This window comes from Dermacentor silvarum, chromosome 7 (genome assembly GCF_013339745.2).
Source record: "Dermacentor silvarum isolate Dsil-2018 chromosome 7, BIME_Dsil_1.4, whole genome shotgun sequence".
Classification (NCBI taxonomy): domain Eukaryota; kingdom Metazoa; phylum Arthropoda; class Arachnida; order Ixodida; family Ixodidae; genus Dermacentor; species Dermacentor silvarum.
Genome location: NC_051160.1, coordinates 17,244,564 through 17,271,845, shown reverse-complemented (window position 1 = coordinate 17,271,845; position 27,282 = coordinate 17,244,564). Strand labels below are relative to the sequence as shown.

At 44.4% G+C, this 27,282-nt stretch overlaps 2 protein-coding genes across 2 annotated transcripts in view; both read right to left on the bottom strand.

Moving 5' to 3' along the window:
* LOC119457632 (Golgi resident protein GCP60) overlaps nt 1-13,463 on the bottom strand; it is a 30,910-nt gene extending 17,447 nt beyond the window's left edge. Inside the window, exons 1-4 of the mRNA XM_037719264.2 lie at nt 13,269-13,463; nt 12,526-12,667; nt 12,300-12,440; nt 9,623-9,736 (exon numbers count right to left, since the gene is read on the bottom strand). Coding sequence (XP_037575192.1) covers nt 9,623-9,736; nt 12,300-12,440; nt 12,526-12,667; nt 13,269-13,437 — 566 coding nt within the window. The 5' untranslated portion in view covers nt 13,438-13,463. The remainder of the gene's footprint in view (nt 1-9,622; nt 9,737-12,299; nt 12,441-12,525; nt 12,668-13,268) is intronic.
* Nucleotides 13,464-17,192: 3,729 nt separating this feature from the next.
* The window catches only part of LOC119457630 (equilibrative nucleoside transporter 3-like), a 32,085-nt gene continuing 21,995 nt past the window's right edge, over nt 17,193-27,282 (bottom strand). Inside the window, exons 10-13 of the mRNA XM_037719263.2 lie at nt 25,963-26,077; nt 25,065-25,150; nt 22,204-22,403; nt 17,193-19,122 (exon numbers count right to left, since the gene is read on the bottom strand). Of these exons, the coding sequence (XP_037575191.1) occupies nt 19,011-19,122; nt 22,204-22,403; nt 25,065-25,150; nt 25,963-26,077 (513 nt within the window). The 3' untranslated portion in view covers nt 17,193-19,010. The remainder of the gene's footprint in view (nt 19,123-22,203; nt 22,404-25,064; nt 25,151-25,962; nt 26,078-27,282) is intronic.

Here is a 27,282-nt window from a genome sequence, read left to right as displayed (position 1 = left end):
AAAGTGATGATGCAAACCAGCCCGGAACATCGGCAGCCACAGCCCGGCATGCCCAACTGTAGTGCTTGAAGTTGGACTTTTGTAGCGAAATACCTGTTCAATGAAAAAACTGATTTTTTTCAGAGATAGTGCCTAATAACGGCAATACATTTTGTATATCTCATAATTTTAGTAACATTTTTTTCTTAGTAGATACAAGCGTGTCTTTACAATCATTGTTCAATTTTATCGCACAATGTTAATTTTAGCAATTTATATCTTTTTTATGACTTACATCTCGTTAATGTAACTTTTATGCATGAAAAGTGCATTCATTTTGCTTTCTGATTATGTATTGCGTTAAATATTGAGTGCAGTAGTTCCTTCAGAAAATAAACATCTGCCGTAACATACAAAAAATACCTATTTTCCCCATAGTAGGGAAAGAGTTAATGCTTTTCTGAGAACACAGGATGCGAAAAAGTGCATGTTCACTCCGAAGAGAAGTCTATGGTAGAAATGATCGTGCCAACAAAAAGAAAGAACTAAAAAGAGAGAAGCTGGCAACCAAAATCCAAGTTTGTAAAACTGCAGGCAAACAACAAAAATTTAGCAGTAAGACGACATTTATTTATTTACACATTACTGCTAGCACATTACTGCTAGGAAGACTGTAAGCAGGAGGGAGGATCCAAGAAACAAGACTACATAATGAATGAAAGAAGAGAAACAGAGGGTCTCGACTTTTGCTAGTCACCATCATATAAAGCCAACAGGCAATGACGCCAAGGAAAGCACAGGGGTAATTAGTTCTGATTGAAATTGAAATGTAGAAGATAAAGAAGAAAAGGGAAATGAAAGTGGACGAAAAGGTAACTTGTCGCCAGTGGGGACAGAACCCACAACCTTCGCATTACATGACACTTAACTGCACTTAACTGAAAAAAACATTAGATTACAAAAAAGAGAAACGTGTCGCATTGTCAACACGAAGTTTAACAACATCAGGAAAGCAATACACTTACAATTTTTTTATAATGTACATTTGTTACATGCACATAATACTGCATCACATGAAATCTGAAGGTAATGTAACATTTAAAAAAGATTACCAAATGGGTGAAAAAAAAAAACTTAACATCACAGACCTTAAAAAAAAAAAGTAAGGTTGGTCTGAAATGCACTTTAAAACTAACAACACAACTCATCTATCTAATAATAATTTAATACTGCAAATCTATTTATTAGCATTTTTATTTATGTGCAAACAAATTACTATGTATGCATATACGATTAGAAAAAGATTAACGCAGCGGCATGCTTATAGTATTAAGACCTAGGGTGTCACACAGGAAACCAATGAAATTTATTACTTGCTGGAGTCACATATCGCTCACCCATTCTATGCAAAATGGGCAGGGGCGACAGAATGTGCACGGAAAGCCGTCACTTTGATCGGTAAGGATGTGAGATCCTTAAAATTCATTTTAATGGTCTGCGTTTGCGCAGATCATCTAATATTGGTCATTAATGTTCACAAGGCCCTCCCCAACCAAGTTAACGTGTTCGTGCAAAAACGCAAAAAAAAAAAACGAGAAAAAAAAACGCTTCAAGGTCCCTTTAAACTTGTTAAAAAACTACACAACCACAGCGTACGTTAACGATAATTAATGTTCACAAGGCCCTCCCCAACCAAGTTAACGTGTTCGTGCAAAAACGCAAAAAAAAAACGGAAAAAAAACGCTTCAAGGTCCTTTTAAACTTGTTAAAAAACTACACAACCACAGCGTACGTTAACGATACAAAACGCAAAGCTCCGCTTAGAGCGCCAACGAACCTCCTTAGGCACAGAAACGCGCGACAACACATAACTATCGTAGGTTACGGCACCTGCCGGCTTATTCCGCACTTTTAGCCGCTTGTGAAGTTGGCGCCGCGCAACGCTGACGCGACAACGCGGACGACGCGCAGACGACAGCATCGCGTCTGCGCCAGGCATGCGCCATTGCAAAAGCCCCGAGCGAGTCAATATACAGCGCGGGCGCAAGCCGTTCCAGCCGGATCGATAGGACCCAGCCGCGTCTCCGCTTACGGCGCACCTGAGCCGCCAAACACCGGACTCTCGGCCACGGAAAGCGACGGAGCCGAGCGTTCGCGTGGCCGAGCGTCTCCGCAAATTTTCGGGGCGTCGAGCGAAAGCGGCCGACACTAAACGACAACTGCCTAGGTAACGACTGGGAAAATGCAACTGTCAACAAAGCGCTGCACTGCACGACATCGGAGTTTGGTGGCAAAGCCCACCCTTCGCTTCCTGCGAGTAACGTTTCGGTGCGCGCTCGGGTCACTTGGCTACGAATGGTTGGTTGCCCGCACCTTTACATCAAAATCGATCGGCCTTCACGAGAGACGTGACATGCGTCGCTGCTAATGTCTAGTGCAGACGATGAGAGACGCACCTGCGGAAAACGCGATCATCCGGTCCCGTGCGGTGATCAGGCTCGGAGACTAGATCGAAGCGGGTACGAAGCGCTGCGCTCGATGCGAGCTTAGGCTCCCTACGCGAGCGACGAAACAGCCTCTGGCGGCGCCGAAGCGCGTCTCGCCGCAATGATTTTCTTTTGGCGTGCCGACCTAGTTGTCGAAAGCAGCGGCATCTGGCTCTAAAGCGCGCCGCTGGACGGCGCTTTTGGACGCAAATGGGAAAGTAAACATGTCCGCCAGAGAGATTAGTAAGATAGGGATGGAGGTTTGGTGGCAAAAAAGTGGGGAGACCACAAACAACGGAGGCGTACAGAAACAGAGTTCTCAGTAACGGTTCAAAAAGTTTGATGCTTGGAATTCTTTGTATTTGTGTGTTTTCTCAAAAATAAAGGTAGGACATTAGGCAATATAATAAGAGCTTGGTGGCGCAACCCACCACCCCGTTTGAAAGGGGACGCTCATAGGCATAGCATCCATCCATCCATCCATCCGGTTTTACACTACGCAATCCAAAAGCAGGTTTCTTTGCACGCACATCAGTAATGCGGAAAAGTAAGCTTTCAAGTAAAGTAAGGTAAGCTAAGTTTTCAATGAAAGTAAGCTTTCAAGGGGCATGACGAGAACGTTTTTTTTTTTTTTTTTTTTTTTTAATGCGAAGCATTTCTTGCCGGCGGCTCGGTCCGTCGCTCCCGCGTCCCACACCCCTACAGCGCATGCGCGTCCCCTCCCCCTCTCTGTCCTCTCCTACGCTCCCTCCCTTTCTCTCCTCTAGGAATCCTCTACGGAGCGGCGTCCGCGTGCCACACCCCCACAGCGCGTCCCCTACCCCTCTCTCTCCTACGCTCCCCCCTTTCTCTCCTCTAGGAATCCGGAGCGGCGCGCACGACAGGTGGTGCGACAGCTGCATACTCCACTGGGGGCGCCACGGTAGTTCCGCGGTATGAAAATGACGGAGCGCGCGCGCCTCATTCACTCTCCTGTGCAGCGCCGCGATGAGCGCTCGGGCCGCTGCCGCGAAACCATCTCCCGCTCAAGCTAACCCTTTCCCCGCTGCTTCGCATCCACACATGGTTCCCTTTAGCCGGAGATGGAGTAATTTTTTTTTCATTCTTACCTTATCCATTCTAAAGCAACCAATCCTCTACATTTACACTAATATAAAGATTAAATGTCTTAACTTCGCCAGTTATGCATTCATTTTGCATTTGAAGGGTGTGACACTTTTCGCATTACAGACAAATTTTGCTGGGGTACTCGCCAAGGAATGCTTACGCATTAAAAAAAAAAGATTAAGGAGATGTATGCAAAAATGCTAGAATGAAAAGTATGTATAGCCTACCTGATTAACTCACGCAGGCTAGGTGACTATTTGTCACCGCCCCATTTTAAAGGGGATGCCAATAGATCATCATCGGTAGAAACGAGAGAATTCCAGAAAATTTTACAATGCCGGAAGCAAGAAATCAGGAAAGAAAATTTGTTCGGCGACGCAATATGGGCAGTGCCTTGCTATGTGAGGCCCAAGACGACTCGGAACGTCGCAAAGGAATGCCAAGATATTCACCCAGCCAGGAACATAGGGCGCGTTCACTTTCCAGAAGCGCTAGGATTCAAAGCTGGTGGGAGTGTTAACCGGTCAGCGGTCGAGATAAGCTAGATAAAAACCGGAAAGAGAAGGAGCCAAAGCGTAGCAGGCCTTGGTACTGCACAAAAAAAGGATTGTTTTAAATGCATAGGCATTTCTATGCCTACCCAACGAGGAAACCCGTCTGTCCGTCCGTCACGTAACACAATCGCTTTCAAGATATTGCCCGCAACAGCAAGCAAATTGACCTTCATGCTGCTTCTCACTTCAGCACTAAGCGGCGAGAACACAGCGCACACGAAGCTATCAGCACTCGGCGCAATCTGTCCCCATCGCAGATCGCTTGCACTCCAGCCCAATGTTATTCTTCTGTAAGTTTCCTTCTCATGCCCAGGGTCCCCTATAAGTAATTGACCTAGATACACGTACTCCTTTGCAGACTCTAGAGGCTGACTGGGGATCCGGAATTCTTGTTCTCTTGCCAGACTGTTGAACATTATATTATGTGCCAATTTACATGCCACATTATATAAGTATCCAGAATCACATATAACCGTTGCCAAAGCAGCAGTTGATAATCGGTATGAGATCAAATTAATGTCAGTCACTTTCACATTTGAAAGCACCATAGGTACCGGCGGTGACCGAGTGCCCACGTGTGCCGTGAAAAATACCATGGCGGGCTCGGCTGGAGCTGAGGCTACGATTGACTTCACTGCGTTTTCGAAAATGATGATTGTATACAGCTTGTTTTCGGTTTCTTTAGGGTTCACCGGTTGGCCACACAGTTGAAGTTCCTCGTCTTCATTTTCCCTGCGCCGTCTTGGAGCAGGTTCACAGCAGTTACTAACAAAAATGACAGTTTTGAGCAGCATGTAGCATCATGTCTCTTTTTGGAGCAGTTTGGAGCTCAGTGCCATGGTTCATAATGGTTCGACGCGGATGGAAGGCGCTGAAGAGTGGTAACGGCTTACGAGGTCTGTTTGAAAAGTATACGACCTTTGGCCGAAGAAAAAAAACTAGCATAACTGGAGTGTTGGAAACCTAATCACCCTCAAAGTAGTCTCCTTGGGACTCCACACACTTCTCCCAGCGGTGCTGCCATTGTTGGAAGCATTCCGAGAAGACCTCTTTCGGAATGGAGTTTAGCTCAGCTGTCGTTGCAGCCATAATGTCCTCTCCTGTCTGAAATCGCGCTCCTTTCAATGGCCTCTTGATTTTGGGAAACAGCCAGAAGTCGCACGGGGCCATATGAGGAGAGCAAGGAGCCTGTTGAACTAAAGGAGTCAGTTTTTTTTGCCAAAAAAGTCTGAATCAAGCGCGAGGAATGTGCAGGAGCATTGTCCTGATGGATGCGCCAATTTCCTGTTGACCACAACTCCGGTCTCTTGCGCCGCACAGCATCATGTAGGCAAAGGAGGACGTCCCTGTAGTACTCTTTGGTGATTGTTTGACCCTGTGGTGCGTACTCGTGGTGTACCACACCACGGGAGTTAAAGAAAGCAGTCAGCATCACTTTGACGTTGCTGCGCACTTGGCAGGCCTTCTTTGGTCTTGGTGACGTGGAATGCTTCCACTGTGACGACTGGGATTTGGCTTCTGGGTCGTACCCGTACACCCAAGACTCGTCACCAGTGATTATGGTGTTCATGAAGTCGGAGTCACTTTTTGTGGAATCCAGCATGTCCTGTGAGACTTCAACACGAAGTTGCTTTTGCTCCACCGTGAGCAGCTTTGGCACAAATTTCGCCGCAACTCTCTTCATGGCCAAATCTTCGGTCATAATGGAATGTGCAGAAAAAGTGCTGATACCCACCTCTTCCGCAATTTCTCAGATAGTGACACGACGGTCCCGCATCACCACAGCATTCACTTCGGCGTGGCTCGCTCTCCACCGATGTGCGGCCGTCTTTAAGCAGGTTGTGCCACTCCTTAATCTGTGTGCTGCTCATATCATCGTCACCGAAAGCCGTCTGAATCTTCCGAATGGTTTCCACTTGGCTGTCACCCAGTTTCTGGCAAAATTTGATGCAGTAGCGCTGCTACAGTCGCTCCGTCATTTTCTTGCAATAAAAAAACCGACGAGAGCACTGCGCACTACCTCACTCAAACGCTGCGTCCCAGCGACTGACGCTATTAGCAGGCAGGAAAAAATTCGCACATGCGCACGAAGGTTCAAGGTCAGCTGATGCAAGAGCGCTTGTTTCATGTTCATCAGGTGTTCACAAAAAAGAAACAAGGTCGGATACCTTTCTAACAGACCTCGTACAATGATCCGAACGCATCAACACACCTGGCACCGCTACCTGCAAAAGTTTCCTTGGGTCATCAATTCCATTTGCGCTGCCATCCGCAGCAGTGCCGCAGCGCTGTCGTTTATAATGGTCGGACCATGTTTCACAACAATCGAAATATTGACACAGGGCTGCGTGGAGATGAGCAAGTGGCACAATGCTTACGCATACTTAGACAATTCCCAGAGGAGTTTCTGTGTGAATTTTTTTGTGAGGAGAATATAAAATGCAAAGATAGACAAAAAGTTAGGCTGCAATAGATGTGCTAAAACCTGATTAGCTCAAGCAAACTACGTGACTATTTATCACCGCCCGGTTTCAAAGTAGAAGCCAGAAATCATCTATCAGTGGCAGAACCGTCATTTTACCTCTTTGGCGCAGCGACAACCACTTCTAGCGCAGTGTCCTACATCTGTATACCATGAAATGGTCCCAACTTCAACTGAAATAACCAATAAGTGGAGCCCGCTTTCTGCGCATCAATGAGGCATTCAGAATGAGAAATTGTCAAAATATAGTATCATCAATTTTTAATATAGTTGCTTTCCCTGTGCGTAGATCGCGGTATAAAGCCGCTTCCATCATTCAGACTTGCAAGAGGCATTGGTGTTAGGCGCGCTTCAAGCGAGCAAGAAAAAGAAAAGTTCGCGGAAGTAGGGCATGTCAACATGACCACGTCCTACGACGTGCACGACCAAACCGAGGTAAAAGTAAAGACGTCCACATGTTTCTTCAAATGTGCGCAATCTCTCCATCATAACTGTGCTGTCGAACACGTGAAAGCTGATTAAATCACAACCATGGAATCTGCCCTTCGGTCGTGCAGGTTTGCAAGAAAAGTACTCCACTCACAGGCAATTAAAAACGTTTGCACCATTTGGGAGGCATCTTGTCCCACAAAGATAATCGTCATCCGCCTTTCTTGAGTTTCCTTTCTCGAAAGCTTCGCGCTCGATACTTTCCTGACGATAATGCTGTCACGCTGATAACATGCATGCCGTTCGTGACCTGGAAGTACCGGGAAGAAAGGAAATATGGGCAAGATAGATGGCTGTTACTGTTGTGGGACAAGATAAGCCCCAAAGGGCACAAACTTTTTTAAGGGTGTATGTAAGCAGATGAGTATACACTAACAAATATTTGCCCTAGAACAATAATAGTCATCTACCTTGCGTGCCTTTTCTTTCTCTAACGCTGCGCACCCGGTACTTCCAGGTCAAGAACATGCGCGTCAGCATGCACGGCATGATGACACACAGGGCATTTACATGAACACGACCGAAGCAGGTCGAGTCAAGGTGGTGTTGGCTGGAATCGGCCTATCGAGTTCATGTAAATGCTAGCCAGTCGGGCTGAACCGAGTCAAGGTGGTGTTGGCTGGAATCGGCCTATCAAGTTCATGTAAATGCTAGCCGGTCGGGCTGAACGAGCGTCGGGTCAGGCTGAGTCAGCATGACTGCATGGTGTACGTTGACCCCCCCCCCCCCTCGCCTCCACTCCCCTCCTTCGTGCCTCGCACGCGAAAGAAGACAGCGTGCTTCCGGCCTGCCTTTCTCCCCCACACGTGCGAAATTGAGCCGTGATCGTTCACTGACCCTCGCAAGCTTTCACTCGCACATACAGCGTACGGCGCGCGGCGATGATGTTATCGTGTTTGGACTTTATATGTAACATCACGGCGATGGCGACAGCAGAAATGCGCTTGGAGTGCCCAGATAATTGATAAATGTTTGCACCCTTTGGGGCTTATCTTGTCCCACAACAATAGCCATCATTTATCTTGCCCACATTTCCTTTATTTAGCGCTGCGCAGTCGGCACTTAGTCACGACTGGCATGAGCATTATCAGCATGTCATAGCATTCTTGATAGGAAAGTAGCGAGTGGCAGAGTTTTCAAGAAAGGAAAGGCAAGCAAGACAGATGACAGTTTTTAAGAGTGTTACACTCTTAAAAACACATATTATACACATATTATAACATGTGTACACTCTAAGAACAGTTTACAACCCTTTGGGGTGTACCTTTTGTCCCCCCCAATGTTGTGGGACAAAGATTATTTATCATTTGCAAACTTGAGAAGTTCACCAGACGTCCTGCTGTGGAACACAAGAACAACATAACACATTTTACTGACATATCCTGAGATGCCGCACAGCCGGCCACACAACAACCCAGCCAGCAGCACTCAGGCCTCGTCCTTATATAGTTACACGCCAGAGGGGTGCATGTACAGGGTCGTCCACTCTTAGCACGAACACGGCGCCGCGTAGCCGAGCTCCGCGGAGCGCCAGCACACATGGCGCGGCCGCGCATCGAAGCTAAGCGGCGCAGGCGCACAGGGGCTCGGAGGCGGTGCTTCGTGTCGTCTGCTAAAGTGCGCGAGCGCGCTTTGCTTTAGCAGACAACAGGCGGCACAAACATGGCTCGCTCGCGCGCTTTAGCAGACGACACGAAGCCCCGCCTCCAAGCCCCCTGTGCGCTTGCGCCGCTTAGCTTCGATGCGCGGCCGCGCCATGTGCGCTGGCGCTCACAGACTCATTTTTTGTTGTGTCGACAGCTGTCTATTCTAAAATAGCATTCTCCACAGGACGAGTGAACACTGCGAGTCATATTTAAAAGAAAAGGAACAGTGGTGATTCGGAGAGCCCAGCTCGTTCGCGTGAGAAAAATTTTGTAAAAAAAAATTATGGGGTTTTACGTACCAAAACCACAATCTGATTATGAGGCACGCCGTAGCAGGGGACTCCAGAAATTTGGACCACCTGGGGTTATTTAACGTGCACCTAAATCTAAGTACACGGGTGTTTCCGCATTCCACCCCCATCGAAATGTGGCCGCTGTGGCCGGGATTTGATCCCGCGACCTCGTGCTTAGCAGCCCAACACCATAGTCACTAAGCAGCCACGGCGGGTCAGAAAAATTTTGTAATACAGTGTGCTATGCTGAACCATGTTAATAGGAAACGCAAAAAATGTGCAGTGAAATCCACCCGTGTGCAGGCAGCCTGTTGATAAGTTGATGAGTGAAGTTGAGAACACAGACTCATTTTTTGTTGTGTCAACAGCTGTCTATTCTAAAATAGCCCATCTTCATTACAATGTAAAAAAAAAAAATTTTTTTCGGATAGTTTCCCTTTCTGGCCCAAAATGTACACTTGGTCTTGCGTAATATGATCTACAGAATAATTTGCACGGTGGGAAGAAATTCTGTATTTTCTGCAATTTTTTTTATTTTTTTTTTTTACCGTCCTCTTTTACCATCTAAAAGGGTTAATGCACTCACTTTTGCTCTAGTTGTCTCAGCCGCTCCTGTTCCTGTTTGGAAACTTCTTCTTCTAACCTCTGCCTTTCCCTTTCTTCTTCCTGCTCTCTCCTCCTTTCCTCCTCTTCTTCCTGCCTAAAAGATAAAGTACAAAACTTAAGGAACTGTAACACATTAGCTCGACATGACATGCACAAAACACTACTGTCTGAAACCCCAACGAATTCGTCAACTGCTACCACAGTACTTACAGCCCTGATCAAAGTTGACGCCCCTTGAAATTACAGAATGAGTAATATATTTCATATCCTCTTCAAGTGCTGTGTACACAACTAAACAGTGCATCAAAAGCAAATGCATTTACGGAAATGCATATATTTAAAATGTGTTGCATACATCTTGAAACAACTCTGACTGGATCTGTGCTGCAAGTCTGAGTAATATGTGTAATGTATTTTAGTAAAACAAGCTGGTCGGTAGATGGCTGGGTGTTTGCTCTCAGTGTGAGTAGTCATGTAGCACATTAACTTCTTTCATTGCTTTTAGTTTTCCACCAAACATATTTCAAGTGCCTGGATACATGCTTTCTAAATATTCTAGACATTAAATAAATAACGTTCTCATATGTGATGTTCCTGTAGAGAGTTTTCGTATGGAAGCCACATACATTGTGCACACTTGACAAATGTCAATGAAGGATTACTAATTCTTAATCCACTCTGTAGCTTCATGCTTTTCATGATTCTGAAGATGGAAGGTAGGACTAAATTTTCAATAGGCAGCATTAGTTGGCACCTGAAACAAGACCTCCTCATCACTTGAGATACAGATGGTATGGCATTTGTCTAGAATACACAAGCTAGGTGCCCCCAGACTGTGCAGGCAACATCGAGTGATGACACCACGTTCAACACCAGCTGAGCTACATTTAAGATGTATCTTTTCTTCTATCGCCCTGCTGGTTGCCGCATGCTTCGGCAGAACTGTCAGAAGCACCATCTGTGGTGCCAGATCAAGAAACAAGAGGGGATATTACACAATTCGGCATGCTTAATTAATGTTTCGTGTGAATGGGGTTCAGAACTTGGCTATAGTTATGTCACCATTTGCCGACCAGTGCATCTGTATTGCATGCAATGCAAAATCAACCTGTTGCCGATGGCAACAAACTACCACACCCTGCGCAAGGATCTGGAGTGCATTGCATGCGATACGCATGCAGTGATCGGCAGAACGATGACGCAACCACAGCCAAGTTTTAAACCTTATGCACACAAAACATTCACAGCATACGATGGTGCAATCTGCTTTTGTTTTTCCACTGTGGCGCTGCAAAACAAACAACACTTCTGACTGTGAAAGCAGTTGCCATTTAATAAATAGTGGTGATTAACATCCCAAAACTGCACCATGCGGGATATCAGAGCGGAGGGATCCAGATTAATTTTGACCACTGAGAATTCTTTAACATGCACCTAAATCCAAGTGCACATGCATCTTTGCATTTTATCCCCATCGAAATGGAAGCAGCTATCAAAGCACACAACTCTGTAAGCTGAGAGAAGACAAGACGCCTTGTAAATGTAGGTGTGCCCGCTCACAACCCGAGGCTCTCGAACCAGCAGTTAAAGCTAGATATTGCCTGTGCAGTCTAAAGCACATGACTCTCATGATCTACACAAGCGTCATTACACCTGTGCCTGACGACTATAAGGATTTTTTCCTAGGCAAGATGCGTATAGAAATATTTGATGAGCCCTGTAACAATGTCGAGTCTAAGCAATGAGCAGCAAAGCCCAGTACAATGGTAAAAACTAGGGGTGTGCTAATATCCTATATTTTGAATACAAATCAACACTGTTTGCTATTCGACTTGTATTCAATTCGTGGATTCATTATATTCCAAACTGTTGAATATCGGTTTCTGTTCGAACAATGGGATTAACAACACAAATTAGGGGAGAAAGACTTGGGGAAGAGGACCTACACAAGCAGAGACTCTTCCGAATGATTGTGCTGCACAACAGCTGCGGAGAGGCACCAGTTTCTAAGCAAACGCATGGAGAAGCCAACTTCTGCACAATAACTTCCAGTCATTCAATTAGAATGTCTCTCTTTTAGGCAGCCTATGAAATGGTTGTCTCAATTTAGGAAAATAATTTTTTGTCTTAGGCCAACATCCCAGTAGCACATAATTTAAACAGACGAGCAGTGCCACTACATATGGCCCTTTTCATGAACACACCACTCTACGCACATCTGGTGGCTTGCTGTTCTCTTGTTTCATTACCGTCATTGTCACAGCACACAGGGTAACTGAAAGGAGTACTTTTATCATTTGCAAGCTCCTCGGTTCCCCAGATGTTCTGCTGTGAACGGCATTACATGCACTTATCAATAATGTAAATATAAATGTTTTCTTCCAATGGACTCCACGAAAACATTATTACTTCAATTTGTTCAGATAGGAGAAAATATTCATTGTTCAGTTCAATAGTTGAATGCCTTTTATATATATATTCTTATTCGATTCGCAAAATTTCGCCACCCTGCCACCCCTAGTAAAAACATTCAGTAAAACCTGCTTCTCGAGTAATATGCACCAAAATTGCAAATTATATATCTCTGAGGCATATATCACTTTCATATTCTCCCTTCCTCTAAAAGGCGTCAGTGAAAATAGGTCCGATAAGTTCACCTTTTGCGCTCTTTCTCTTCCATATCTGCCTTGTGTGCTTCAATGAAAGGTCGGAATAGGGGGCATTTAAGGTTGAGCAACTCAATGAACTTCTTCATGGCTGTCTCACGGTCTGTGTCTCCTAATGAAGTCCAGGCTTGCCTGTTAAGGAAACAAGCAATGCATGTCAGTCAAATAAAGAAAAAGTAAAACTGGCTCGCTTCAAGCCTTTCATTTCAATACACACCTCCTGTCCCTTCCTACGACGTCGAGGTAGCCAAGAGGTTTACATCTCTCTGGGTTGTACTTTCCATGTGTTACTTGAAGTGTGTAGGCTACAAGATTCACCTTGTCTTCGTAAGAAATGTGGAAGGCTTTTCCTTCGTGTTCTGTATACGTTCGAAAAGATAAAAAAATAATAATAATAATAAATAAAGTGTGCTGATGTTACAATCATGATGCTGACACAATCAGATAATGCAGGCAACGGTGGCATGGTAAGACGACAATGTAATAAAACACAGTCAGGCCCAGTTGAGTCGACGTAGGCAACCAATTATAGGTGATTATATCCTAAGGATCAATGATCTTCTGCGGATTACGGTACTTCAAACAAAATTTGCAGCTACATTCGCACGAAATCTAGTTGCTGTTGTAACAGTACGTCTTGTCACAGGTCAGTCTACGTGATCATACACACGATATCCACATTTACTGCGCGAAGAAAAATAAGGGACGATTCTCGCATAATTTTTTTGACCCGTTCTATGATTTCACATGGCTCGCACGGCCTTCTCCTTAGGCTGTGCTCAATCTTGTCGTGGGAGCTTGGTCGCACACATTACGGCAAGCCGCGCCCCTTCCACGCGTTGTCATGAACACATGACACGCGCGCGGCACTAGACTCAAGTACACCCTGTTTCAGAGTAAAAAACGCAAATACAATCAGCGGAAGTAAGACAGCGCGACAGCGGGGAGACAAGTGCTTACCCTTGAAAAACGCAGTGGCCATTTTGTACAGTTGATCGAGTGTGAATCCCCATGTGACAGTACAGGCATCCTGCTCACTGGTGACCTGTGATTGTGGAAGACTGTTGATTTTGGACCCTGTTTCTTCGCCGCCGGGACTTCGGACCGGCCCATTGCTGGCGTTCGCCATTGCTGCAACGCTGGCAGCGAGTACTGTGGCGCCAACGGCGGATTTGACAGGAAACCGAAAGCGAAACCGTGGCCTGCAGTAGCCTTCGATGTTGGGGGGTGCGCGAGCCGCTCCAAGCCGCGCGCGCGGCTCGATCTCGGAGTCCATGGCGAAATGAAACCATATCCCAGATTATACACGTAGTTACGCGGTTGTAGGTGTTCTGAGGTTGCATTAGATCAAGTGGCTAAAAAGGTTAAGTGACACTGCACTGTCTGGGTGGTTACGTGGACGTTATCTGACGCACAGTCCTAAAATTTTCCCAATGACGCTGCAGGTGTGTGTGTATATATATATATATATATATATATATATGGGCCAGCACAGAATGTGTTGGGAAAAGAAAAGGTTTTGACGTGCATGCCGTGTCGGCACAATTAGCATTTGGCTGTGGTTCATGTAGTCCACAGCCATGATTAGGTGGTGTCCAAATCCTAGCCCCAGCGACGGCTTATGCTGGCTGCATGATCTGCAAGCCTGTCATTTCACACAACGCTCGTCGCCCTACGCTATTAATCAGATGCTTGTATTTATAAATAATGAAAAAACAAACATTTCATTGCGTTGGCGTCCAGTGACGGGCAACGTACTCACAGTGCGTTCAAGAAACGTTGATAAGCCGATCGATATCGCCACTCGCCGCGGAAGCTTTGAACTTCCGATCCAGACTAGTTAAAGCAGCGTTTCGCGCCACCTCATTACGGCTCAATCGGCTCAAAACGATCAGTAAATCTTTATTACAAAAAGGGGGCTTGCTTCGTCAAAAATAAAATTCAAATACATAGTTGTGTATGGAAATTTGAAGGATAGTTACGATTACTTCGTTTTAACCATTAGTTCGTTATAACCAGTTTCTTTATAACGAGGTGTGACATTCTTGTAATCATGCACGGTGAAATCTGCACAGTGAAGTTTATTTTCTTGCTACTTCAATGCATCGACGCTATACTGCGCCGACACCACCGTAACGTTCCATAAGTGTAAGTCTTGCAACGATGTCCACAACACTCGTTTTTTTTTTTTTTTTAATTTTTTTTTCACAGCAGCTGTTACCCTAGTGACGTCACGCGCCTGATATGCCAAGACGTGCGTACGAAGAAAGCAACGGAAAATCCAGGAAGGAAACAGAGGGATGCTTTTGGAACTACTGGCTGCCCCACGGCACGCTGTACAAGATGCGCACATTCATTTAAAATGTGCTCAACATGCCAGAGGTGCTTTATAGGTAAATTCTTTAAAAGGGCAATAAAGAGAAAAATTATCTGAGCTGTATTAGTAAATTACCCTAGTTATAATACCAAAGAAGTCAATAAACTCTTCACATGAGGAGTTTAATAAGCCACAGCAGACGCACAAACAATTAAAAGCGTGAAGTCTATGGATTTTTACGGTCTCCACTCGGGGACTAACGGTAATTTATTTATCGGTAAAGACAGATCGACTGCATTCTATTCTAAAAAAAAAAAAAAAAGGCGATGGACCGAATCCACCACGCCACATTGACGTAAAGGCACATTGGGTTTCACCCGAAATAAAATAAAATAAAATAACTTTGACTTTTATTTTCTCTTCTTATAACCAAAGTAGATGTTGCTGCAAACTTACCGAAAGCGGCGTTTTCAAAGAATAATTGATCAACTGATTTAGTGTTTCTCTTTAGTGTCCCTTTAAAAAAGAAAGCTAGCACCTAAAAATGCACTCTCCATTGCGTTAAATAACCAAAATGACCGAGTGGACCATTTCCAAATCAAATACAGTAGTCTTCCGTTAATTCAATCCCGACCGAAGGTCCCGGCCAGTGCGCATGCATTTATACGTGCCCAAACGTTCGCTATTTCGATCCTAAAATTGGCCAGCTCCCTCTGGCCAGCTCCCTCTGAAACGACATGGGAAACCCTAACACGGTCTCCAGAAGAAAAGCTCCAAAAAGGAATTATTGCCTGGGCGGGAGAGGTCGCCGCAGACAAGCGGCCATCTACAACGCCCTAAAATTTCTCTTAATAAAGGTGTTTCCTCCGCCTGGCCTTCGCCGGATAATTCGAATCTGACCAGACAGCAGCGTGCATAGAGTTTCTTACGGTAATATAGTGAGGAACTCTATGGCAGCGTGTCTCGGCGCGAAGCTTGGGGACATTGAATGCGTTGAACACACGTCAAAATATCTCTTCGAGAACGCCTATTTTCGGTCTGCCGTAGATCACAATGTATGGTTACGGTATACTTACCAAATCCTAACGCGCGTTTTTGTTTACCCCCCCAAGAAAATTGGGCCGGAATTTGCCTGCGCGGTGCAATCGAAAATAAAACCAAAACCACCTTCGAGAAATGCGTATGCTTTACCACTTAACACGCGTACAGTGTGGTGAAGCTGACTTCACAAAACCGGCCGCCATCGCGCAACACGTACTAGAAGCCCTTGCCAATTTTTCTTGACCGGGCGTAGGATTCACGTTATACTTCTACTTTGTTTATGAGCTTTAATTAAATTTCTACGTTAGTTTTCTACTTTGGACACACAGAAAGTAGGCGCATTTTAGAATAGGGCAAACACTGTCATATGAATAAGCGTCATGCACGTTTGAGCGTTCTTTTATTGCGATAGCAATTGTATGGACACTTCTACCGGATTTCTGCTGTCGCCGTCGCCGTGAGGTTCCCTATAGATAAAATCTCCGCCGCGCGCCGTATGCCCGAGCGGAAGCGTGCGGGGACGCGCGCTATCACGGAGAGCGAACGCACTCAATCACCCACGCGCAAGCAAGGAAGCGGGAAGCCAGCGCCGGAGGGAGCGCGGGGGGGGGGGGGGGGGGGCGCACTTCTACGCTGCCAACAACCGCGCTCGTCGCTCGTCCGCACCGTCTCTTATCTCCACACGGCTCTGACCTTTCCTTTATGCGCCGTGCATTCGCCGCTCAGTTTCCGTTGAAGCGATAGACCGCACGTACCTTCGCCCGCTGCTGCGGCGTATATATGCGCTTGCTGCCAGCGTTTTGACAGTCGTTCTGCAGTCATTCAGTGTGATCTATTCATGTTTGTTTGTGCGCGCTCACACCACGCTTGTTCAATCAGTTACTAATAGTCGGGCCACATTTTCCAACGCACGCTACACATGCAATGCTGCCCGGGTTGGGAGTGCAGCGCTACAGGTGTGTCCCTTCGCACGCGCTGCCCACGGGAAGCGCTTCTCATCAACACCACCGTTTCACACGCGCCTCCTCGTAGGTCATCGAGTCTCTCTTCATGTCGGTCTACTTACGCCGCAGCACACCTGCTTACTTAATCAGCTCATGTTTACTACAATTCATATTGCTACCAAAGCCGCTCACCTTACTTCGTATGACATTGCTGTGTTGCTATCGCATTCATTGCTTCGCCCTTAGAGCGAAACTGTGACATTTTTTTTTCTGAATTTTGTTTAATTCGACCCACCGGATAATTCGGTCAATTTCGTCAGTCTTGCAAATGTAGGTTCGTATCGGCGATTTTCAAATTTCGCACAACCAGTCCTGGGCCTGGCCATAACCTGTGTGCTTTCGTGCATGCATATGTGTGCGACGTTCACAATTTACAATACACAACTCACCATAGTTCTGCCGCATTTTTTGCTATATATACGGTTACATGGACATTAACATGGGAATAGATTGTCCATATTAACCTTTCTTGTTATGTCGGGGAAGGTGCGCTTTCTTTATGCCCTTAGTGTGAAGAAAAGATTAGTCAATTTTCGACTTGGAGGGATTAAAATGATGAATTTTTTTGTTTTTACTTTTCAACACAATGGATGCATTACCGAGTCTCACTGTGTCAATGCCATACGGTGCTCAAGTTATGCACCTTTTGTGACAAGCTTTGACTTACCGGTCCTTGGCTGCTTGATTTCCCCTTGTCTTTCTATACACATGCCATTTTATTCAGTGTCCATGTATTCACTAGCTTTTTCAATAAGAAAGAGGACAAGATGTTTATAGGCCTTGTAAAAATAAAGATCATAACTTCTGATACTAAAATGTTTTCTCAAAATTTATACCAATACACTGAAAGTTCCATAACGGTCACAAGTAAAAGGACACTGTCATGGAGTGCTGATTTCAAATATTGAAGAACATGAAAAATATGTTGGTTCAAAGATTTTGATGGCAACGCTATCTTTATTGCTGTCTTTCAAATGACTAAAACAAGATAACTGTACCTTACTGCTCATGGGATACTATTTGTGTCAGTTAAAGTGATGCTGTACCCTATGTTGCCTCATTTTTGCTCAGACGTACTGCATTCTGCATGGGACAGGCTGTTCAGTGTATGGACACTTTGATGACAAATATTTTGTGAAAAAATGCTGTCAAAGTATTCAATGTATTTAACAAAAGTAAAAAAAAAAACAATTAACATACTTTGACATTGTTCAATTCTATAACCAACATGCAGACTTCATAGCTAGCTGCTTTGTCAAGGTGTATAAGGTATTTGCAAATGCTAACATCATTAGAGATTATCGTCGAACCTCGATATAATTAACACAGATATAAAGAATTATCGGATATGACGAAGTAAACAAAGGTTGTCTGACTGCTATTACAGTATTCTCCATACATACATTACAGTATGTGATACAGTACAGTATAGTACGGTATTACATATGTTTATAACAAATATCAGACTATAAAGAAGCTATTTTCGTATCAGATCAGACTTTGTTACAACGAGGTTTGACTGTATTAAAGAGTTTTAGCTGAGCACTTTCAGTCAGCTCTGATCAGGGTAGTGTATCCTCACAATTTGCACACAACCATTCAGCAGGAATACCGTGGGTGTGAGTGCAATGATCATGCCAGTAGCGAAAGGCAGAATGCTGCCCTCCGCTCTGCTGCAGAGTCGATTGAATGGAGTGTGACAATGCTTCCATTTGGCCTCTTTATCGTTTTACAGCCAAGCAGGCTGCGCATCGCTTGCTTCTCGGGGGGAAGCGCACTACGATATGCTAATTGAAAATGCAAAGTGAACACAGCTGTGTGTAATGAGTGAGCGCGTAAAATGTCAACGGAATGTATCGTTAGCAATGCTCAGCTAAAACTGTCTATTGTTGTGATGACAGCCCAGACAGCACTAAAGGACAAAAACAACAACGACAACAAAATAAACTCTGCAATAGCTCACTGGTCGGCACAGCCACCACCTAAAAATAGCAGGGGGGAGCTGGCTTGATCCTTACATTAATGAGCAATGTTTTATTAACTGTGCGGTAAAAGGTTTCCTTTGAATTCTTCTTGGCTAACGCTCGGTTGTAGAGTCCACCTCCAAAACTTTACACAATCAGAAAAGCATTTTATGCCTCTAATCACATTTCCAAAATAAAATGCGGATGCCCTGAGAAACTCGATGAGATTCAATAGACAAAGGCAACAGAGCTGTCAAGTAGCTGAAAAGAAGGCATTTCAGCTACACTGATATTAAAATGCGTACTCCAATGCAGACAACAAATGGCCGTGCTTGGAGTGGTGTTCAATCGCGATGCTCCAAGCAACAAGCTGACTTCAGAGCAGTTTGATGAGAAGAACAGACGCAAAGCCTCCAATCGTGAGGCCCGTCATAATTGCCGAACACATGAGGAATCCTGTCCTTTCCTGGAGGTAGCTTGGCACTTTCCTGAAATGATGCAATTGGCAGCGAGTTACACCACACAACACAATCCCCTTGTGGGCCCAATATGCCTGCATTCACAGGCTGGGCCCATTGGACCACAATCAAAAAGACACCATGAGACATGCATGCTGATCTAGAACAGCAGATTTTATGCACATATACATTACAGTAGACATGGTGTGCGATGGAGCAGCATCAAACATCACTGCTGGTGGCAGGTGTCATCAATTTTAGGAAGCTCACACACCAGTTGCAGCAATTCAGCTGTTCTCTGAAGTTGCTGTGGGCTTTATAAAACTGGTTACACAATGTGCAATGTTTTTTCTTTATTTTTATATCTGTTGAACAATGTTATGATTCTCGTTTTATTTCCTGCATTTTTTAGCTTTTGAATTCTTCATTGATAATTGAATGATAATGCTTCATTGAAAGAAGAGAAATTGGGAAGCCTCTCATGTTACACTTGAGTGAGAGATGTGCGAAGGCATAGATGGAGTCTCTCTTGGTGTCTCTATATGTGAGTTGTTGGTGTTTTACTCTGCTGTTTGCCCTGGTCATTGTCTGTGTTATACCCACTCATCATGGTCCATTCCTAAGCACCACATTTGATAACATTATCAATAGCAAACGTTAGAAAACTGTAACAATACTGTCGATAATATCAATAGTCAATTTACAAATAGTTTTGCACCACTGCTGCGCACACTATCTGCGCACTAAGTTTTCTAGCTGTTGCTGCTTCGTCTTTGGCTTTTCAATAATTTACAGTTCTCGACCTTTGGCCTTTCCAGATATGCCAATGATGTGCTGCATGCTTGAAAAGCCATACATGTTACACATTGTGCTTTCTGTCAAAGCATCTGAGAATAGACAATAATTGAAAAGTGGCGTGAGAAGAATTCTGGCAGCCAGAACATAGATTATTTCTGCAGAAAAGAAATCGAGAGAAGATGCGGAGAACCCCGATGCGCCAGGCATACTGGTAGACCACTTTCTGCGGCTGTGTATAATGAATACCTGCTGTGGTGAATGGAATGCAGAGCCAGAGGGAATCAAGTCCTCACTTTCCGATCACACGTTTTCCCCGTGTCTCTTTCACAGCGCACGACGCTGGGTTACAAATTTGGACGAATGGCATTAGTGACTGATTAATTGACTGGGCTTAACAGGTTTAGCATCCCACATCAACGAATGAGTGAACCACTTGGGGTGGATGGCGCCAGGTTAATTTCTGACCAAACGAGGTCTATTTACGTGCACCCAAAGCTCAGCACGCTTGCATCCCGCCCAGAATGGAATGCAGCCACGGTGGCCGGGAAACGAACTCAGAACCTTGTGCTCAGCTGCACAGAGCCATTGCAGCAGCTCCAATTTTATACATAGCAGGCAACACTAGGCTAGAGAGACTTCTCTCACTTCTTGCATTTGGACCAAAAAACAGTGTGCTTCATATGAAAGAAATATACCATATTTATAAGCATAATACTCAGCATATTGCTTGAACACCCCCCCCCCCCCCCTTTGGCCATCAAAATAACAATTTTAATGTGATTAGCATTCTTTAGGAATTTCATGCTGTTTGCGATATGTATGCCTGTATGTAACCTCTGTAACGCCAATTTGGATCCCTCAGTACTATATGCCACTGGGCATGTGCCGCTCTTCAATTAAAAAATTGTTTAAGATTTATCCAGTGCTGGGCACAATTGAACCCGCGACATATATTCGGACAATCTTGTCTGAATAGACAATCTCATTTAATCTGAATAGACAATCTCATTTGAACATGCATGAACTTCACCGTAGCACTGCTAGATGGCATAGTGTGCCTAGAGGGAAGTGCAAGAGAGGAGCCTGGCTGCAGTACACACCTAATATATGACGTGTTTCAGCGGTGGCAATACGTTGCGTCAGCACATTGTTCCAATGCTAATCGCATTAACGTAGACAGTGATCCCGAGATGGTTTCTGCGGAATGTTTTTTCCTGGAGTAATCAATTGAGTAATCAATCAGTTCCCGCTTCCTGTCTCTTCCCCCTTGTTACAAATGTAAGAACTGCTCGAAAGAAGTATTTCGTTTAGGCTTACAGTGGCTGGTACGAATATCACGATTAACAGCCACCTTATTTTTTCATTTTTCTATTTAGTACCTAGAACATTCTAGCAAAAATTTTCCCAGCGGAATTATTGTACCCCCTAACTTGTGCATCAATTTGCCGCTAAAAAAAGTGCAAACATTATGCGAGTAAATACGATATAGGTATGCATCATGTAACAAAATGTAAATTTAGGTCTTATACTTTGATGTTGCAAAGTACGATGTGATTATCACATGGAAGACATCGTAGATATGAACCTATTTACCACTATAGACAAGCAGAATGACACGTTGTTGCGACCTGCAGCCACAACCCAACATTTGCACTTGCAATCAAAACATAATAGTATGTCGCATACTGGGGGCACAAAGGGGCACAAATAATATACAATTTGACCAACGCCTCCTCTAGAAAGATGCCTGCGGCGTCACTCGCTCACCCATAGTAGCCGTCGCGCCTTGAGTTGCGGTCAGTTGTCAAGAGATGGCGCCACCATCTACCCTATCTCCGCAGGGGGTTGGGGTGGTGCGGTGTCATGGTGTCAACACACACACGCGCATGCGCGCGTGTGTGTTGCAAGCGATCACCGCTACGATCGCTAGCTTCTACCTCAAGTGGAAAGGAGGAAAAGGGGAAAGGTAAGGGCAGCAGGTTTTTGGCGCCAAGGCAGGCATCTTTCTAGAGGAGGCGTTGATTTGACATAACTTTACGTCCACAAGATGTAGTTGTAATGTGTGAAGGTGTTGTTTTGTAGAAAGCGTCGCACATCTATAATGATTGCATTGTGAAAGATGCAGAATGAGATTTCCATGACTGCACTACTTGTGTAGTAGCTTCTGCAGTGTTGCCAGCCAAGTATAAAATTGAGCAAACCGAAGTATACTGCGGCTCTGATTTTGCGTCGTAAATCTCATGCTTTTCCTTCAGACTCCATTATACAATGCCGCAAGCACGTTGCACCTCAAGCGTCATCAGATTCACTCACCTAGAGGACTGCATCATGGACGCACTGAGCAGGTACCCGTTAGTGAATGCAAATGCAGTCATGAGGGCCACAAAGGCAACGTCCGAATCCAGCAAGACTGGCAGGTAACGTCGAGGATGTGCATTGCACAGCATAAAGAGCGGGATGAACACTGTGCGCGCCAAGGTCAACCACAACACCGTCTTTTCGTGTTTTTCATTCTGCAAGAGAAAACCGCAGCCTTGTTGAACTGTTGCGCAGTATGTCACACAGATAATGCCATGCTATACATGAAAAGAGTCACAAGCAGGACAATGAAGGGACATGGCAGGCCACTTTTATTTCGTGCTATTTGTCAATCTTCACTGTGTTTAAACGAAAACTAAAAAGAAACACTAAATGGGCTTAGACTGATAAAGTGCTTTTGCAAAACTGTATTTTGATTACTTTGCAGAAAGACGTTGATTACTAAAAGAGAAAACAAAGTCCAAATTACAGTTTCTTGAACTTCGTGCCGAAACCCATGAGGTGGTAAGTCAGAGTGACGTCCCAAATTTCAACGTGTTTTTTCGCATATAAGCTTTTCTGATGGAGAAATAGTTCCGAAAGCATGCTAGGTCGAGTTATTGGTTTCTTCAAACTGCAATGTAGTCCTTCTTTACCAGTAAATGGTTAGCTAGACCTGATTTAGATTCTGTCAAAATCCGTGACGTCACGGCGAGATAGTGTGGGGAACTCTAGGCGGGGGCGCCACCAATCTTTCATTTATGCATCTTTTCTGACCAATCAAACCTCTTCTCAGGTTTGATTTGTATTCAATTTGTATTTTTGGTATTGTAGAATCGTAGCTAAGCAATACTGCACAACTCTGTTTTTTTTTTTTATTATTTAGTGTCCCTTTAACAGCACGCAAACAAGGAAAGCTCAGAGCAAACATTACAACAAGGATAATTGTCTGTCAAAATGGCTCCGGGCTCTTATTTGACCAGTCAGTCAAGTCTGCATTTTTCTGTGACCCCCTTGTCCTGATCTCTTGATCTTGATAGCATAATTTCTTTCAAATGCTGCAGTTCACCTGCTCCTCCACAGGAGCGAGCAGTGACCTACTTTCTTCAACACAGCACAGAGGTTGCGAGGAAGAATTCCAGAATTCCAAGGAAGAATTCCAAATTTATCAGAAAGCTCTGGCTGCCTGATGAACATTCTATATGTCACACATCATTCTTAAGGCTAGCAGCCAATATAGCAGGACTCTGATATTGACTATAGTGACAAGTACAGTCAAACCTAGTTATAACGAAGTCGCATCTTACACAAAAAATACTTTCATTATATCTGATATTCGTTATAAGCAAACACACTAATATCAATAATATAAAGCTTGCAAGAATTTGCGTTTGCTATATGGAGGTTCAGCTGTATTCATCTAAGGACAGAGGAGGCTGTTTTTGCACCTTGCCAAATGAGCACACTCAATGTACTTACACAGCCACAGAAATAACCATGCATCCATACCCTTCAATATATTATTATCGTATCAAGCAACATGCTACCCAGTTTGGTAATCAAGCACATAACACTTAGTTCTCAGGACGTTTATCACACTCCCTAGCCATCATCTAATGCCCAACGCACAATGAAGGTCTCTCTCTCAACGACCTCCAATTACCTCTATCTTGCATCGTCTGACAACATCCTCTGCCAGAAAGTCTCCTAGGCTTGTCACACTACCTAGTTCTCTGTGGTGTCCTCAACTGCGTTTTTCTTTCAGTGGCACCCATTCTGTAACTTTAACAGAGTACTGATAATCTTCCATATATATGTATTTTTTAAGTAATCTACAATGTTGCTGAAGGACAGTTCATCTGTGAACCATAGGTTGCCGAGATTTTCCCTGTTGAGCCTCGCCCCTTACCATTCCTCACCTAGCATCTTGAATACTTAAATTAAATTCTGGGGTTTAACATGCCATAACCACAATCTGATCATGAGACACACTGTAGTGGGGGACTCCGAATTATATTTGACCATCTAAGGCTCTTCAACATTCACCCAATGCATGGTACACAAGTGTTTGTGCATTCCGCCCCTTCGAATTTGCAGCTGGTACGGCTGGGATTGAACCCGCAACTTCGTGCCACTGAGCTACCGCAATGGGTTCGTTAAAACATACTTCTTTTAAGCATGCTGTGGATAACACTGGGAAAATGGCGTGTCTTTGCTTGACAGCCTTGTTCGGTTAGCCTGGCGCAGCGGCCATGCATACTCAATTGGTCTCACAAGAGTTTTGGACTATCAGCCACAAGCGTTGTACTGTGGCGCATCTTGAATTAATAAATGTATGCTGGCAATTCGATTCTTGAGCCTTCTCTGCACTTTGCTGAAGGGTCGACTAACCCAGATGTAACACTGTCTGCGAGCTGCAGAACAGAGGAATGCTGTGCTCTTTCCTCACTGTTTCGGTTTCTCAATGCTCTTCTCTCACGTTTCTCTGAAATGGCTTGTTAAAAATAAACAACAATGTTTAGTTCTGCATGCCATTATTATTTCGTCGACATCATCACCAACCTATGTCCACTGCAGTACGGATGCCTCTCCCGGTGATTTCTGACAACCCCTGTCTTGCATCAGCCAAGTTCATGCTAATCCCGCAAGTTTCCTAAACGCCTCGCAACACGCAGTTCGTTGCTATGAACAGCAAGACAGTCAGAACACAAAGAAAGAACACATGGGTGGTGCCTGTCACATAGCAATTAATTTGTACTAACTCGTCCAGGTGTCAACCCTCGCCACTGGGTGCTAAACAAACTCGGCCCATTCCAACCACATTCCGGATGAGCAAGGGTACAGTACAAAAAAGAAAGAAAGAAAAAGGTTCTTACCAAAGGCACATAAGAGCAGACAATCCTCCCAGTGAGATCACCAGCATTGAACACCAGATATCCACAAACCGGCATGAAGAATCTGCCTGAGAGACACAATAAAGAGCTGATTAAATTACAAGCCTACACTTGACCAGCATTATAATGATTAGAACCTCATTATAACGAAGTTGCACCTGACACAAAAATAGCTTCATTATATCCAATATCCATATATCAGATATAACAAATATATCAGAAGGTGGTTGCTTTGTTAAAGGGCGCGAAAATGCAGCTTGACATGTGCTCACAGATCTGGTATTATTTTGTCCCAGCTTGCACATACACAAATGCCCAAGAAAGTGGGCGGGGGGGATGGCCCCCACAATAGCTAAATTGGTAAAGCGCCGCACGTTTAATGCAGAAGATAATGGGTTCAGTACCCACCATTGGCAAGTTATCTTTATGTCTATTTTCATTTCCCTTTACCTTATTATTTCTACATTTGAATTAGAACATAACAATTATCTTCCCTAATGCTCCCTCTGGCTTCACTGTCTGTCACTTTGTATGGCTGCGACTTACAATTACACATAATGAATAATTCTGCATGACCCCCACCTTATTCAACTTTGAATTATCCAAAACAAACACCCAGAGTTGTATTCTACGTCGATCACTTTCCAGGACACTTTCTCTCCTGTGGGATGTGACAATCAACGCGAAACCTCATTAGAGCAATAGGTATGCTGCCTGCTAGTTTGTCTAATGAATGCACTCTGAGAGTCATATTGCTTAAAGTGATTGATGGTGACTATGGCTCCCGTAGTGCCAAGTCGGAGGTGTCTCAAAATGTGCACAGTCCCCCCTCCCCCCCAAAAAAAGCCCGTCTTGGTGCAGAGAGAGCAAAGCAGCCTACCGGTCCACGCAGATCCTGACTCAACATCCGATGACACCACGAGGACAGTAACTGCTGGGAAGACGGCCATGGATACAGCCATGACGTACATTGCAGAAGCTGCCTGTGGCCAAACCTGCAAGTAGACACCACCTCCTTGTGGAACATTGCCTTCTCAAGCACTATAACCTAGAAAATATTCTAACATGCAGGAAATCAGGAAAGTTGGTTTCTATATTGTATGTTTCACATCTTTACTAAGTTGTATTCTGATTTCACTGAAACGAACATTACTTTGCAAATAAGACGTTAGGAAAACTTTACACTGTTGTAAAAGCCTCTATAGGTCCCAGCATTGTTTACAAATTTGAGCAATCTTTCAGGCATTACACTTGGTGCCTCATGTTCTGGCAGAGTACGGTACTTGATGGTGCTATACACTTCTGGGTTTGCCCATCACGACAAGAAAACATCATATAGCTTTAATTGAAGCTGTGTGGCTGCTAATCATGTAACCCATAACCCATGGACTGGCACATTTTGTATTGGCACGCCAGCCGAGCGCATTCATGTATGGAAAGATGTTGCAACATTTGAAAAGTTTGCCATCTGCTTGACTAACGCCTCAGCGTGCTGTTGGCTATCTATCAAATGCATAGCAGAAACAAATCCTACATCCTTCAGTATCCTATTTGTTAGATTTATTTAGCTTCAATAAAATAAATGCAAAATTGTTCATCTGATAAGAAATTTAAAATAGGCACCGACGTTCTAGACACCCTGTAAATTTTATTTCTCTTTTTTTCACTGTGTCAGTCTTATGAAAATTTGTACAAATCTACTATGTTTTGTATCGTTTTTTGGTGCAGTGCCTACAAGGCTAACAGGAATATGCATGTTTTGTTTCCAGGTTGCACATAATGTACATGCATGCTATTGTGGCATGCTGTAAGCAAAGGTCCTAGTTGCACAAGCACACATTCACACTGTCTAAAGTAGTCTCATACATCTATTAGCGCCAGCACTAATAGGCCTACTTGAATAATACAGGCTATTAGCGCTATTAGTCCATTTTGCATTGTTTGCATTGTTCACTGAAACACTTGGAATCAGAGTTGTCCCCACGATGGGTGGCGGTGGAAATTAAGCCCACCACACAAGAAAGTCCCAAGTGTCCTTAGCTAGGGAGCGTACATGCAACGCCGTTTTAACGGCGTTGCATGTAGGCTCCCTATCCTTAGCTATCGCCGAAGAGACGCGAAGACGAATGCCATGTAAAGACTTCTGTAATCGACGTTAATCTACCATAATCGACCCTAATCCACACTAATCCCCCTTAAT